This window comes from Hakea prostrata, chromosome 11 (genome assembly GCF_041222555.1).
Source record: "Hakea prostrata isolate BN-2017 chromosome 11, UWA_Hpros_2, whole genome shotgun sequence".
Taxonomy (NCBI): Eukaryota; Viridiplantae; Streptophyta; class Magnoliopsida; order Proteales; family Proteaceae; genus Hakea; species Hakea prostrata.
In genome coordinates this window covers 6,833,241-6,848,778 of record NC_142610.1, presented here as the reverse complement: position 1 = coordinate 6,848,778, position 15,538 = coordinate 6,833,241, and the positions used below count along the sequence as shown (strand labels likewise).

General features: G+C 38.7%; 1 protein-coding gene across 1 annotated transcript; it reads right to left on the bottom strand.

The window, feature by feature from the left end:
- Positions 1–2,146: 2,146 nt before the first annotated feature.
- Positions 2,147–15,264, bottom strand: LOC148999816 (cleavage and polyadenylation specificity factor subunit 3-I-like). Its single transcript, XM_089139695.1, has 6 exons — positions 15,029–15,264; positions 14,324–14,512; positions 14,098–14,195; positions 7,601–7,646; positions 7,379–7,528; positions 2,147–4,148 (listed from the first exon to the last, which is right to left on the bottom strand). The coding sequence occupies exons 2-6, from the start codon at positions 14,465–14,467 to the stop codon at positions 2,511–2,513; spliced, it is 2,076 nt and encodes a 691-aa protein (XP_088995821.1). The 5' UTR covers positions 14,468–14,512; positions 15,029–15,264; the 3' UTR covers positions 2,147–2,510.
- Between the last annotated feature and the right edge of the window lie 274 nt (positions 15,265–15,538).

The following is a 15,538-nucleotide window of genomic DNA, read 5'->3' as shown; positions in this document are numbered from 1 at the left end:
TCCGGCCATCGAGCTCATCGGTCCTTTGCTCCCCAACGTCGGCGTTCCCTTGCCTCGGCCATCGCCAACTCCACCGCGTTGCGTGGCTCCATGTTGCACTAACTTCACGACTTCTCCTTGCCCTTGCGCCTATCCTTGGTGGTGTGAGTCTCCCTCCCACGGTTTAGCTCCTCTTGTGCACCATTGAACGTCTCGGACTCGCTCGTCATCGTGTTTTCCCACACGCTTGATACACCCAACCGAAGCTCTGATACCACAAATGTCACGGCCTTAGTTATTGACTAAGCCAACCGTGCCGGCACTTAGCACTTTCTTGCACTAAGTCAGCCTAAAACCCAGCTAGAGAGAGTAGAAGAAAGCTTAGAGCTCAAAGAGAACCTTGAGAGAACTTGTATTGCTCACTTGTTTGATGCTTTGTACAAATGAGTCCCTCCCCTATTTATAGGTGAGGTAGGATACAATGAATGGTTGTGATTTGTACAAGTGTCTAGAATCTAATGGTTAGGAATATTCTAGTGGGTCTAGATATTTCTAGAGATATTTCTAGAGACAAGATACTTTATAGATGTAGATTCCTCTAGAATCTCCCTCCCTTCTAGAATGTGGGCTAAGTGTAGCCCATTAGTGTTATTTCTAAGTTGGGCCAGCCCATGTGTGGCCCATGAATATTATACCATTGGGCCTATGATAAATTGGGCTGTGTCATTGAGCTCCCAACTAAAGATAACACTAAAAGGGTTTGAATGGCTGTATTGAAACAGCCACCACAGGTGCCATCAAAATCATTTGTTGGAATTGTCAGGGGAGTGGTCTACCCCTGACAAGGCAATACTTGCGCAAAATATGCAAGTCCACTAGACCATCCTTAGTTTTACTCTTAGAATCAAAACAATTTGACTCGGCAATGAATAAGTTGGCTTCTTCACTGGGCTTTCCTAATGCTTTCCTCATCAACCCCATAGGTAGATCAGGAGGCGCTGCAATAACATCTCTATTACCTTGTGTCACATCCCACCTAGCCGGTATTAGACTTTCCCGAATACCTGTGGAGGAGATACATACTATAAGATCTAGGTTCACGGCCAATCCCGCCACACAATAAAACATATCAATCCAAAGAGCAAAGGAGTAAAATGTATCACATATTAAAGTTATTACAGTCATTCTCAAATGATAATCAAAGTTATAATTAGAGTTAAAGGAAAAGGTAATGTTCAACAGCTGAAGTTTTCAAAAGTTTTAAAAGTACATTTAGCGCCCTCGCCTAACAAAACAATAAATATATATAATAGAAATCAAGGCAACTAAATTCCCATATAGTTTCTCATGGTCCTCAAAATGGTTGAACTCCATAGGAGCAATCCGAGTAGGAACACGACTCACCCTGTGCCTTGATGTCCTCTCTCGCTGGTCCCTCGTAGGACTCCGCCTACAGCGAATTTTTCAAGTAAATGGTGTCCGCATAACCTACAACAGAATCTAAAGAAAATATATATTCGATGAATGAGTTCCACAGAACTCAATTAGGTCAACATAATCACATATCGTGCATCCGACACAAAGTTATTTGTCTCTTAGTATCTAGAATGGCATCATTGCACTTGTATATGAAGAACTAATGATTTTATTAAATTATAATAAGCTGTGAATGGAATTGTTCTCCATCGACTTGGTTGGTCTGAAATGAAACTGATGATCCAATGACAATAGTTGTGTTGAATTGCATTCTAACATAAAAACACTGTACGTCTTAATTTTGCATTATGAAGATAGAGCAATTCTAACTTTTGGGTACCCAAAAGAATGGTGTGGATTTTCCATGTGTTGATGCACTCTTATGTATTAGCAAGTATCATTGTGTTATTCATGGATGCCCTATGTTTTTCTCTACTTTGTTCATACAACATGAACCGCGAGCCATATAACAACATGGTTCTAACTTCTAAGTAATGCTATTTAGCCCAAGAACCCTACACAAAGTTGTATCCAAATTCTCCGAGAGAAATTGTGACATTTTATCATGCACAAACACAAGATTCAGTTTCAAGAGAGAACAGTTACCAATTAAAATTCACATAAAAGTGTCTAAAAATTAGGCAAAGGAAAACGTACTAAAAATCAGGTTAAGTTGCAACTTGTATTTAAGAAGAGTAAAAGATTGTAAGTCCTCCAAGTCGGCCCATGAAGAAAAAATGAAAGAGATTAATCAGAACAATGCTTAAAATTTGTATAACTTTACTACCAAAGAGTTGATCCAATGACAATGACTAACGCCTCCTAGTGAAGAGGTCAGGAATTCTCCCTGATGGTATATGTAATAGCCCCATCCAAAAATATCATCAGTAACAGAAGAAGTTTGTATCACCTTTTCTTCCTTCATGAACTTTCAATGAACAAGTCACTTCAAATTTGGACTGCTGTTTAGAATACAACTGCTAAAAGCAGATCATGTTAGCAAGAACTGATTAAGGATGGAAGTCAAAAAAGTCTACATGCTACAATAAGCAAGTCTAGCTAGAGACAGAAAGCGGGATAGGCTTAACGGCACTCTGGATCCGGCGGAAAGCTGTGCAAACTCGGTCCTTTAAACTCTCATTCTCACAATCAACCTCTCCAGTCTTCACATCTAAGCGTGCCACATTGCCATCAACAGTAACCAGAATCCTCCCTTCCTCTCCAATCTTGGCATCCCCAAACAAAGACACTAATAAAGCATGGATAATCTTTTCTGCTGTCTTTCCTTCCTCAGTTTTAGTAGTCTCTGCCACTGCTGTCACCTTGGGAAGCTCGCGTGTGATATTCAGTATCACTGCAACAACTGAATCAGAGACCATGTCACTAACCGGGTCTGCTGCCCATTGCAGTGATACATGTTTCTCTGATTCTTGTTTAACTGTCACCCGATCATGCACTAGCACCGCTGGTCCCTCAGACTCTTCATCAGGGATAGACTCTACACTGTCGTATATCTGCTGAAGCCTGTGCTTTATTACACCAAATGCTCCAGAGTAAGGAACAGAAATCCTCTGAGTGATGTTGGCAGTTGATAGCTGAGAGAAGACATGGAGATCTTCAGATGCCATTATCTGATATGTGAAGCCTTTCTTGACTAGTAAACCACTGACTGTTTCACCAACTTCCGGAGTTTTTTCAGCAAGTCTTCCAATCGTTTTTGCCATCTTCTCTGAGTTAAAATACATCTCAACAGATTGGCAGTTCTTTGGGGACATAATTTTGATGCTCCGATCTGTAAACTGGGTAATGAGCTTCTGTTTGAGCCTCCCCATTTCAGTGGCCTCTCCATGAACAAGGATTATATTAGGAGGCATAAGCTCTTTCAAGAATGTACTTGTCTGGGCAAAATCAGCATGGGCCGAGAAGGAAATGTAGTGTACTTGCATATTGAGGGGGGAAGTGAGGCCATTCATGAGAGTGACTTCCTTCGGTTCATTGATGATAGTCTTTGCCAGGGTACCCTCCACAACATACCCAGGAATCACACATGCATTTTTCTTATCAGAGCACCACATATCAAAAAGTTGTCGTGATAACCCACTCTGCAGCCCTCCCGGGCTTGCCATAACAATTGATGGCCCAACATCCTCAAAATTATCAATACTTTTCAAAGGTGAGATGTGCTTGAAGTCAAATGGGTTTGAATTGGCAAACTGAGTTCGAATCCTCTCGTTCATGGCATTGATGTATGTCTGGTAGACAGCCATGCACCTCTTGGCCAGAGGAGAAGCATAGTAGATGGGAATGTTGTGAAGTTCAGGATGATTTGACCAGTACTCATCAAGGATGAGGAGGAGTTCCTGGGCCCGGCCGAGTGCAAATGCTGGGATGAGGACACGACCTCCCTGAGAAACTGTGGAGTGAATAACATCTGTGAAGCGTTTCTCCCGCACAAGCCGAGGCTGGTGAAGCTGTACACCGTAGGTGGATTCAATTATACAGATATCAGGGGAAAATTGAGGGGTCTCAGCTGCACGGAGATGGCGATCTTCCTCCCTTGAGTAATCTCCCGTGTAGAGCACTCGAACTCCTGCAATGTCAACCATAAACATGGCAGCACCGAGGACATGCCCAGCAGTATAGCACCAGAAGCGGATTCCACTCACTTCTAGTGTCTGGTGAAAGTCAATAACCTGCAAAAGGGGATGTTTCAAATTTCTAATTTCAACTTAATTGTTGTAAAAGTCAATGTAGATAATTCACCCAAAAAATAAGTCAATGCAGATATGCAAAACTAACAATATTTCATAATCAACAACCAAGTATGAAAATGCATTTAAGCATCTGCTATTCCAATCCAGTAAAATGAACTTTTCAAAATTCTAACAGACGAGAAAATATCTGGCGAACCCATAGATCCAAAGAAAAGAAGAGAATTCTTTCCGATGCAAATCAAGTCCATGTACAACAGAAAAACATATGGAATGGCTCATAGTCAGTAATAAATAAATAATATTGCTGCATAAACTAAAAGGATAGAACAGACAGTTACCTAAGTGGACAAATAATTTAAACAGTTTGTGAAAAAAAAAAAGGCAGCTACTCATTAAACACCATTAATTTGACACCTGACATTTCAAAACCAAGGAAATTGTCTCTGAAATGGTCAACCATGGGGCTTTATCAGCGTCTAAAAACAACATAAAAGGCTTGGAATAGATGCCACTGATCAGAACCTGTGAATTGAATACAAAAAACTAATGAAATTTATTTACCAACGAGCAAGATAAGATAAACTGGCTAAAATGGTGCCAGTTAACCCCACAGCTTAGACTGTCCCTCAGCCATAGGCTGCCCTAACACTCACATAAACATTGCATACCCTTTCCCCACACCTTCTCCCTATTTATAACCCAGCAAACACCACTACCCTCTCTTTGTCTCCTCCAAGTGGCGTGATCTCCTGATCCCAAGGCCCTAACACCACCGGCCCCTCGAAATTCACCTTGTCCTCAAGGAGAAGGAAAATTAGAAACTTCATCTTCACATGCTTGATAACCATGTTAGTTCAGTGTCTACAAAAACAATTGCCTTGCTTGCACGACCACTATAGCCACCCATTGATTAATGTTCGCATCTGCTTTATCTTCATCTAGATCTTCATTGATAGTTAAAAAATTCAAATCACTAAGATGCAGGTCCCCCAACACAAGGGCTGACCTATAAGGATCAGAAATATGTGCAGCTTCAAGAGTAATTACTTCAGAGATTTTTATGCCTTGTTTACAAGGCATGTCAGTGTCAGCAACAATGAGAATCAGGCCGACCCCTCCCATTTTTGTCAATATCAAGAAGACAAACGCAGCACCTTGATTTGCAGCAGCATTCCAGGTGTCTCCAACCCTTGCATCTGCTACCGACCGCATAGAAGCTGAAAGGTAACCTACCTCACCAGCATACAATTCCTCAACTTGCATTTAACCGGGTGATAAGACTCCAATTTCATCCACAAAGCAATCCTTCCCATTAGCCATAAAATATGTTCTCTCACCTTTCTTTATAACCCCACCAATTACTCGAAAATACACAATAACACCTCTGTATGGATCACAATGACTAAAAAAATCAGAGCTCTTGAGATCCTTTCAGTAGTATCCTTTGGTGGGGGAATCCTTTTAACAATGGCATTAATGATTTTCACTATACCAACACCCTCCATAGCTGAGCAGTAAACCGCCCCACTGCAAATCAATCTAACAATCTTTTCGATCTCCTCAAACTCAAGCCCAGGTGCTCGAGCAAACTTCTGCAAGCTGCTGATCTTGTGCCTAGAATCAAAGAGAACTTCAAAATCAAATAAAACTTCATGAGAGGCGTCTTCGACCCCGTCCACTTTGGCATGATCTCGTGATCCCAGGGCCCTAACAGCCACAAAGAATCTTCAGATGGTAACTTCTTGCATCGCACTTATCACAAAACAGTTATAGCTCTTGATTGAGTATAGCAGCCAGAAAATATCCACCAACGAACCTCAAAATAAACTGGTTGAACTCTCCAAAGCAATTTATAGATAGCTTACAAGTTGTAAACAAGGAATGAAAAAAATGGAAAACAAAATATCAGTTTTATTATGTGCATAAAGATTTGGTTAATTCAACTTGTAAGACTGTTTCAGAAACCAGACAACCTCTTGAACTATTTAGAAATTAAGGACAAGTTAAACAACTTAATTGAGCTGATCACAGACTTCAAAACCTTGATTCTGAGTCAATTTGAGACTACCAAAGATGGATGACTATTAACTTAAATTCTGTAATTTTTGAAGTTTGGGATTTGATAAAGGAGGATAATAACAGGAGTTGATAGATAATCAAAGGTTAGAAGCTTCTGAAATCTAAATCTTTTCATGAGTTAGCAAAGTATTAGCTTCTGTTGTCAATCATTCAAGCATAAAACCAAAATGGTGTTCCATAATGGTAGGTTCTTGTGTGAAGTGGATTTTAATAACTCTCACATATAATTGCATGGCATGATTCATTAGACTCTATAGTTATGAAGCTCTGAGTCCCACACCTTTTTTCCCCCCCTAAATAACCTGGAACCACAATAAGAAAGATATACCACCACTACTTTTGTGCCATTATGAAATTACAAAGACAACACTTTAAGAACCCAGTATTAAACTTAAATTAAATACTTCCTTGTAATCCGGGAAACAAGTAGCAACCGAGTTGATTGTGTTCGATTGCAACGCAGAACCAACAAGTTAAAAAGCTAAGTTCTTAGGCTTAGAAGCCAAATCTAGGAAACACAGAGAAAGTGCAGACAATTATACCAGGAAAAAAATAAAAATTAAAAAGAGGAGAGAGAGATAGAGAGACAGAGTGGAGACAATGCTTTATCTCGCAAAGTAGACAGTAAAGCATCACTCCAAGGAAGATATCCATCAGGGGGTAGCAAAGGAAGTAAGTAAAGCCTAAGTTTCCCACACCTCAAGTGAAAAGAACTAGACAGCTGGTCAACTTGAGTAAGGGCCCATTGGAAGATTCCTTAAGCTGGCAAAATCAAATCAGCATAACAAATTTGCTGATGCCCCTCTTGAGAGTAATTCTCTGTTCCTTGCTATTTATTCTCTTTTCCAAAGATATCAGAAAATAAGAAAAATAAAAATGCCAGGATCTAGAGAGAGACAAATACTGGGTATCCAACATGGAAGATTCTGAAAAAATGGAGCTTCCTTGCTACAAAATACCAAAGCTCAAAACCTTCTGAGCTGTTCAAAAAGAAAACTCAACTGAACACTTGATACTCTCAATACAACTACATTGAAAAAGTCTAACAATTAGAAACATTAAGAACAAGATATACGAGTTGCAAGTTTACCAGATATTAACTTTTTTCTAAATTTTGGATAAAGAGGTACCTCAATCTTGTCCATGGATCGCAGAATATCTTGCTCATCGTACAACATATCTTCAACCGAAACTTTGCTGACTTTAACATAATCAGATAAGAGAAGCTTGTATATGGCTTTAGTTGCATGAGTCATAAAAACACGGCCTTTGAATGTGGTCTGAAATGTAAATTTACACATTTTAGCTCGCTGTCAAGTAGGTGACATGAAATATCTACTGATATAACATACCTTCTCCAGAAAATATGGAAGAGAGGCTGCATGATCCAAGTGGAAGCTGCACATGGAAAACAACCATCTAAAGTGAGCCTTTCATTTATGGAGCAACATTTTAAAGTAGATTTTAGACATTTGGATTAATTGCATAAACAGTGAAGCTGTTTCAAGCCAAAAATGGCCTTTGGTTAGCTATGGGCAAACACAAACAAGTACATCTTATTATACACATATGAGTGATAAGATATGGTGACTTCAGAAAACATAACAAGCAAACTCATCCATGGTGATGATCATAATTATATCATAATTATCAAGGTGTTGCCTAGACAGAAATGCAAGGCTGGCGATAAATGCTTATATGTAATGCAAAATACTTAAGCACCATGAATAACTATGCAATGCCTTAGTCACCTAGGATGCTAAATGATTGGGTGATGTAACCCAGGAGGAACAGCTTATAGTTCAATTCTTCACCCACAGCAATAATTTTAGTGTTTTGTGATGGGTTAGGAGGGTTTTTGGGTTTAACAATTTCAGATGGGCTGGTTTTGGAATGTCTAAGCAAGTGTTGGTTACCAGATTCTATAGAATCGGTTTCCATAGAATCCAGATTTAGAATTTAAAAAACTGTTTGGTTAAAAAAATAATAATAATGGATTCAGTAGAATCACATGGTTCACTTAAATCTACTTTTAAACCTAGAATGGATTCAAGGCTGAGACGTCTCAAAACCTAAACTTAAGATTGAATCCACTTTTTAGACCTAGGGTATAAAAGTGGTGGACTCTAGAGAATCCAATTTATCGGGCTTCTCCTGCTGGAAACGAATGAAACTTTAACTCTTCTTCTCCAACATGAAGCTTTTCTGTCCAATTTGAAGGTTTCTGATTCACTCTCTCATCTAACCAAGGATTTCTCTGAACTTACCTCTTAGGTCTTCTAAATAAGGAGCCCATAAGATTTACAGTTCTTTGTGAAAACCTGCATGTCTTCTTTGCAATTCCCATCGATATGAATACGTGACTCTGATTTGATTTGAATTGGAGTTGAAGGAAATTGTCCCTTTTCCAATCGACTAGACCTTGAAGACATTGAAATGGGTTCTCTTCCTCAAAATCGAGTCTAAGACATTTGTCCCTTTACATGTTTGTTATTGCAGCTATGGATGGAGAGGAGGGGCCTTCAGAGGTCGGATTACTCCTCCGTCTAACAGTTCCTCTGCATGTAGAGAGCTCTCTTGAACGGGATCACAGAGGAAGACCAACTGGAGGTGGGTGAAAAATCATTGGAGCCATGGTAGATGTCAGAAACACGAGGACTGGTTGGAGCATTGTGGTAGAACTCCCTGAAACGTTTGCAGATTCCTAGTGGGGCTCAGGTGGATTTTTAGCTAATTTATTCTTATAGTCAATTTTAAACTCTGTCACTACCCTAACTTCAATTATTTTCTGATTTTCCTTTTTCTGGCTTTGATAATTGATTTGCTGCAATTATGATTCAGTTCATTATAAGTTGTTGTTTCAACTTTCATCTTCATTAGTATTGGTAGAAGAAGTAATGTGAGTCTATTTGCATGCAGTTGGTGGTTCCTTTGTGGATGGGTTTGATAAAATCAGATTCCTGCTCTGTAAGAACAGAACATAAATAGAAGCAGAAAAGAAATTGAAGATGAGAAGCACCTTTTAAAGCCAATAACGGATCAATACTAATAGTTTTTAATGATGACAATATTTTTTACAGAGATGTGATTGTTTTGATATGTTTTCACCACTGTTAACAATCATGGTTGTTTCTTTGTTTCTACATTCTCAAAATCCAAATCAATGTATTGCTATATAGAGAGTCCGGATAAGTGTTTATTGATTTCAAGGGAAAGAGAAGAGGGAAAAGTGTTTTTTTTTTTTTTTTTTTTGGGGGGGGGGAGATAGTGACTTACTGTAGCTTTAGAGCGCATGAAACATGCTACAAATACCTTCATTACTCCTGTGTCATTTCAGCTTTCTAAAGATAGAACTCTTGAGCTTCACTAATGGTACTTATCCAACTGCTTTTGATATTTTAGATATCTCTTGTACTTTGATCTGAGAGAAGAAGCCATCTTGCTGCTTGTAAACCAATTGTTTACCTCTCTTCATTCCTTTTATTGGTTGTTGATTAGTATCTCAATGCATAGAAGTGGTAAAGCTATTTACCGTTAGGCACAGTTAGGCAGTATGCACATGGAGCCCGGGAAAGATCACCTGTGTTTTATATGTTTCAATTAGTAAATAGAGGTCAGGAGAATGAGACACTAGAGATATGGAAGTGGCTATGAGATGTAAAATGGTTTGCTTTCTTAATCAATCTAATCTAAGATTATTGGTTTGCTTTCTTAATCAATCTAATCAAAGATTATTAAATGAATTTCCTGTGTTGTTCATGGGGGATTAAAGCAACAGACTGTATGAAAATCCATTCCAATGTTCAGATTATTACAGGTACAGTAATAAAGTTGGAATTTTTCTACCCAAGAACCTTGAGAAAAGCTAAAAAGCAAGAAGAAAAAGGGCTTTGGCTAACATTCCCCTCCTTTTTTCCCCCCTGCAGCATTTGCATTCTGCAAGAGTCCTTTATTTGTTTTTAAAACCTTAAAAGGCTTCTGATTTCTTCTTTCTCAATATTTAAATTTTTTGAGTGTCAGGTGATAATTTGTAGTATTCTTTTGAATCTGAAACTTGTTTCTAATTTCAATCCTTGGAAAATGTGACATTGATTTCGGAGCCTGGAGGAGATGAAAGGTTAAGGGAAGTTGTAGGTTTAATGGATGATGGTCTAGGTACAACAGAAGATGTGTATGTCCGTGAAAAGCTATTTGTGAAAAGGCCTAAGAGTACTCAAAAAGATTTAAAAGCCAATTTGTATGTCCAAGAAATGTACTACTGTGTAACACTTAGCTTTATCTTTCTGCCATGTATGGTAATATGATTTATTTGGTGTGGATTAGCTGTTCTTGTTGATCACCATTTTTCTGCTTTATAGGACTAACAATGCCCAAAAAATTTTACTTGGTTTTTTTTTTTTTTTTTGGTTATACTTGGGAAGCTTTTGAATTTTAGCAGTTTATTAACAATTCTTCCTCAGAACAATAGCTTTCCATGTTGTACTTACTGTGTTGGCTTGATGCAGCTTCACATACTCTTTTGCATATTTGCTGCCCTAGTTCCTCTAGTTGTCTTACGTGGGAAGTCACTGGCATAAGTACTTTAAAGAAATTTTCCCTTTTTAATTCTCAGACAAAAGGGGTGTGGTTGGTGTGTCACTGGGTCGGTGGGGGAACCCTAGGAAGGGGGGACGACCCGCCGAATTCACATCAGAAAACAATATAATTCCATTCGTCGTATTTTTTTGGTCTTGGATTGTCTCAGTACCGGACAGTGTTTGGATGTGTGTGGCTTCCTCTTAAATAAGTAATTGATGCTTGATGAGGAGTGCAGAGGTTAATCCTGGAAGCTGCTCTCAACAGATTAATGCTAGTCAGTTTCAGATCATGACTTCCATTTGAAGTTAAGCAACTAACGGACCCAAAAATTTGGAGAACATTAGGTATTGTATCTGGATAGGATTCTGAAATGACCGGCCATTAGTAGTTTCACTGTTGCTGTTGTTACATAAAGGTTTTAGTTGCAATACTCAGCACCTACTGATCCTCTCTAGTATTTCAGGGTTTTGCTAGAGCAACTTGTAGTTATATGCCTTTTTGCTACCAAAACAAAATTATGTTGGCTGAGGTTTTCTTACTGGTGGTAGCTGGCTGTGGTTTTCTTTTTCTCTTCCGGCCGTAGCTTTATGAGCTGATATAAATAACATCAAACTGTTGCATTTGTGGTAGTCATCTACCTTTAGTTTTCTTTTTCACTTTCTTCCTTTCAAGGAAACAACCCTCCTGGGTTTTCTCCCCTTCCCTTTCTCTCAATTCCTCTTTTCTTACCATACATATTTTTCTATCGTGCTGCTACTTCCCTAATCTGCAGATATATAAATTTTTTTTTCTGTTGTTGAAAACATCAGTTCCTGTTTCATTAATATTGTTGAGAATGCTACTGCCTAGAGATTTTTAACCCCATGTGAAGCAGTGAATCTTTAGCTCAATTGGTAGAGCACTTGGAGCATGAACATGTTTCAATAGGTGGTTCAAATCCACCAAGATTCTCTTATGATTCGTTATAAGTTTAGATTATACATCACAAACAGCTAAGTAAAATTAATTTCACTTCAAGTATATATCATCCTTTGTAGTTAATTATCAAACGCATACTTAATAAATTTCATCATTTGATTTTGTCGCTTATCGTATTTTTTAGGATATTAATAATTTATAATAACGTATTAAATTATATAATATTTATTGATTCATTATATCAATATTGAATTATGAACCCACATTGCAAAAAATAGTACGGGTTCATGGTTTAAACTTAAGATTGTGGGATAACATATTTTAATGCATTAATTAAAAAACATTATATTTTAGTGCATTTTATTAAAAAAACATTTTTTTAATGCAGAGTTATGCACTTAGTGAAAGTTGGAATATTAGACTCTTAAATCCAGAATTAGGGTTATCAAACAATTATTTGAGATGATTGAAGCCCAAATCCAAGTTAACCAAACAGTTTTTTCAGATAGATTCAGGTTCCAAACTCAGTGTAACCAAACAGTTTTTCAAGTAGATTTAATTCTCAGACTCAAACTAACCAAACAGTTTTTCTATTATGAACCAAATTCTGTTGCACCCAGATTGCAAATCAAAACTAGATTCTATAGAATCCAGCAACCAAACGCTTGCTAAGGTTTAGGGAAAGTTTGGGTTAACAAAAACCTAAATGGGTTGTGAAGGAAATAACGTTAGGGTTTTAACAAAATGGAATGGGACAGGAAAAAGGTTCAAATTTTGGGGATTTGGACAGGAAAAAGGTTCCCAATCTTGCTCACTTTCTTTCTTTTTTCTTTTTTCTTTTTTCTTTATTTCTTTTCTTCTTTGTTGGTTGCGCAAGATGAGAAGGGGCTGCTTCTTGAATTCGAATGAGAAGAGGGCTGGAACTATTGGCCAACAGGTTTAGGTAACCTAAAAGAAGTCTAGAAGCTGTATTCTTGGATTGGGGATTGGGACAGCAGGGTTTTGAGGGGGGGGGGTTTAGCACGAAAATTGAAGGAGAGAGTTGCCACAGGGCAGAGGGAGGTGAGGGGAATGAAGAAGGATTAGGGCTGGGGCTTGGAGGGGTTTTAACTTAATTGTTTGCTGGTTCTTTGATGAAGGAACGCTGGGGTCACTTGCTCGAATCACAGGACAGAGTGTAGGCTTCAAGATGCCAAAGAAAGAGGAGCCTACTCAATACCTCCATGGTTGTAAATCCTCTGATATTTTCATTTATCAAAACTGATTTGCTACAGCAGTGAAGTTTGAATTTATAGTCATCAGATACAGGCTCCCAAAAGGAGCCAATCTAGGAGACCTAACTCCAGAATGTTCTTGGACTCCTACTTAGACTCTACAACTACTAACTGAAATAAAAGCCCAATTAGGATTCTTTAATTAAGAATCCAACTAAAGAAATAAAACAACTAAAATTACAAGACAAGGACAAAAATACTCCTAGGGGCTTGCGCATGCTAGGCTCTCTTGCAGCTCTTGTTGGGGGCCTGTTTGCTGCTTACATCACTGGGCAGTCCTCTTATCTGAAAATTTTTGGTTTGGACTGTTGGAGTCCAAACAGCCAATAATTAGGAGTTTTAACCATGAAAACTAAAACTGCCACTGAAGGAATAGCAGGTTTACACTCTAAAGACTCATGGAGATTGCCTCATTAGCAGAAAATATACACCTCAGTTAACATCTAAGTTATCACAATGTATAAGCCAAACAAGCAAACCAACCAAATCAAATCTCAATTTTTCCCCAACTCTCAATACCATATTTTGGACTTTATATAGAGGTTGGACTTTGGTGCAACAGAGTTCAGACCCACAGCGGCGGAGCGGTGTGACTGGGTACAATCTTCTTTTAGGGGCCCCAGACTCCTGCGGTTTGAAATTTAACTATGCTTATATGGTCAATAAGATCCTCTAAGACCTAAGAAAAATCAAACTTGGTTATATTTGTTTTTCTGAACACAGAAGTGGTATATGGGCAGGAATGAACTTGGTCAACTCCACATGTTTCAGGTTAATCAGAAAGTCCTATGGCATAGACAATGTCACACAAAATAAGTTACTAAAAGATGAACCTGTTAAAAGTTCTGATCCACCCAATCGCACCAAATCCAAATATTCATCTATAGCTATCAAATCTTTTGAACTTCTTTACTATCAATGAATATTTCAAAAGCACAAAAGATGGGAACTCACTAAAAATCAGATTCATAATCAAATTGCCATTTAGGAAAAATCCTATTCATGGTGTTTTAAGAAGCACTAATCTCTGCATAATAAGGGTTGACAAAATTTAACATTGAAGGGGCAAAGCTGCATACTGGGTAACAAGGAGCACATCAATGGTTGAGGGATCAATCTCATCAAAGTACGGAAGAGCTGCCATGCCCGAGTAAGCAGGATGAATTCCACAGTCAAACTACGAACCAACAAGGGAAACCAGAGTTAATCACCAACATTACATAATAACAAGGATTAGGGAAAAAGGAAAACAGGGTCCCCAGAACAATCTATACAAGAACAGTTAACAGTCAATATTTTGCATACCAGAACAGTTTTTCCCTTAAAAGACATGTACACGCACGACCTGCCCACTTCATTCCCCGCCCCCAAAGGGGTAACAATAAGCTGATCTTCTCGTACAGATGATTCTCGTCTCTTCAGAGGCAACGCTGTTCCTGTTGACGTCATATCTTTTTTCCTTTTCTAGTGCCTGCTAAGTTCTCCAGTGAAACTCTGCAAAGGACCAAGTTATCTCCATGAAGGTCTGTAACAAAAAAACAAATTCCGAGATATGGAAATAGAAAAATTTTGCGAGAATGCTGCATCTAGCTGGTGCTGCTTGTGCTGCCCAGCGTTGGAATTCGCTGCTAAACTGAATTTTTCAACAAACCCAAATCCAACTACGTAGAATTGCCCCCATAAACCCCAGTTGCGGGGGCGATTGGGAAAACTCCGCAGGTTCTGCGCAAATGACATAGCTTAAAAGACCCTGAGACCAAATGCTTTGTCCTCAAGAAAATCTTTTACCATAGGAACCAGGAATTGGCTTTGGCAAGTTATTCTTTTCTACTTCCGTTGGAACCAACAAATCATCTCCAGACTTCACTAGGTAATTCTCCTATCTAAAATTATAGCTATTGTGTAGTTTAAGGAATTGCACTATATTTGAAACAAACACAAACACGAACAATGCCCAACTCCATTGGGTAGTTCAAATAATTAAGAGACAAAGTCCAGGCTTCTCGTTACCAGAAAAAACACGGTTCAGGGCTTGCAGGAGAAGGTCCGGAGGAGCTAGAAGGTAACTGCGATGGTGACTACGCCGAAGACGGAAGCTGCCAGCAATCCTTCTGGGTGAAATCGCAGTGAGAGGAGAGTCGAGTCCGTCGAGAGGCGAGGAGAGAGTAGTGCGAGACCGCACTGAGAGGATGCTCTGTTTAGGGTTCGAGTCAAGACGATTTAACTCGGTTGGGGTCGGACACTGGTTAAACCAAAAGGGTGTCCGGATCCTCTACAATGTGACATTGTCACGTCACAGTAACAGTATGTATGTGTTGTTCTCTTCATACATTTTTATGTCTATTTAAAATTGACTGAATATAAAAAATAGTTTTAAAAAATTAAAAAATAAATTTCTAAGAGCACTATGTACTTTCCTAACACCTTTTTACCACACATTTTTTATGTGATGCGTCTTAAATTGATTAGTCTTTAAATTCCTACAAAACAGTGTCAGGCGTGGGCCAACTCGACAATCGG

Bases quoted from the DNA above. Each gene is read 5' to 3' on its own strand.
- LOC148999816 (XM_089139695.1), bottom strand. From the start codon at position 14,467: ATGACGTCAACAGGAACAGCGTTGCCTCTGAAGAGACGAGAATCATCT. The intron at 7,647-14,097 runs GTATGCAGCTTT...TTCCATGTGCAG, and splicing joins GATGTGCTCCTTGTTACCCA to CTTCCACTTGGATCATGCAG. The intron at 4,149-7,378 runs GTACCTCTTTAT...CCCCTTTTGCAG, and splicing joins GATCCATGGACAAGATTGAG to GTTATTGACTTTCACCAGAC.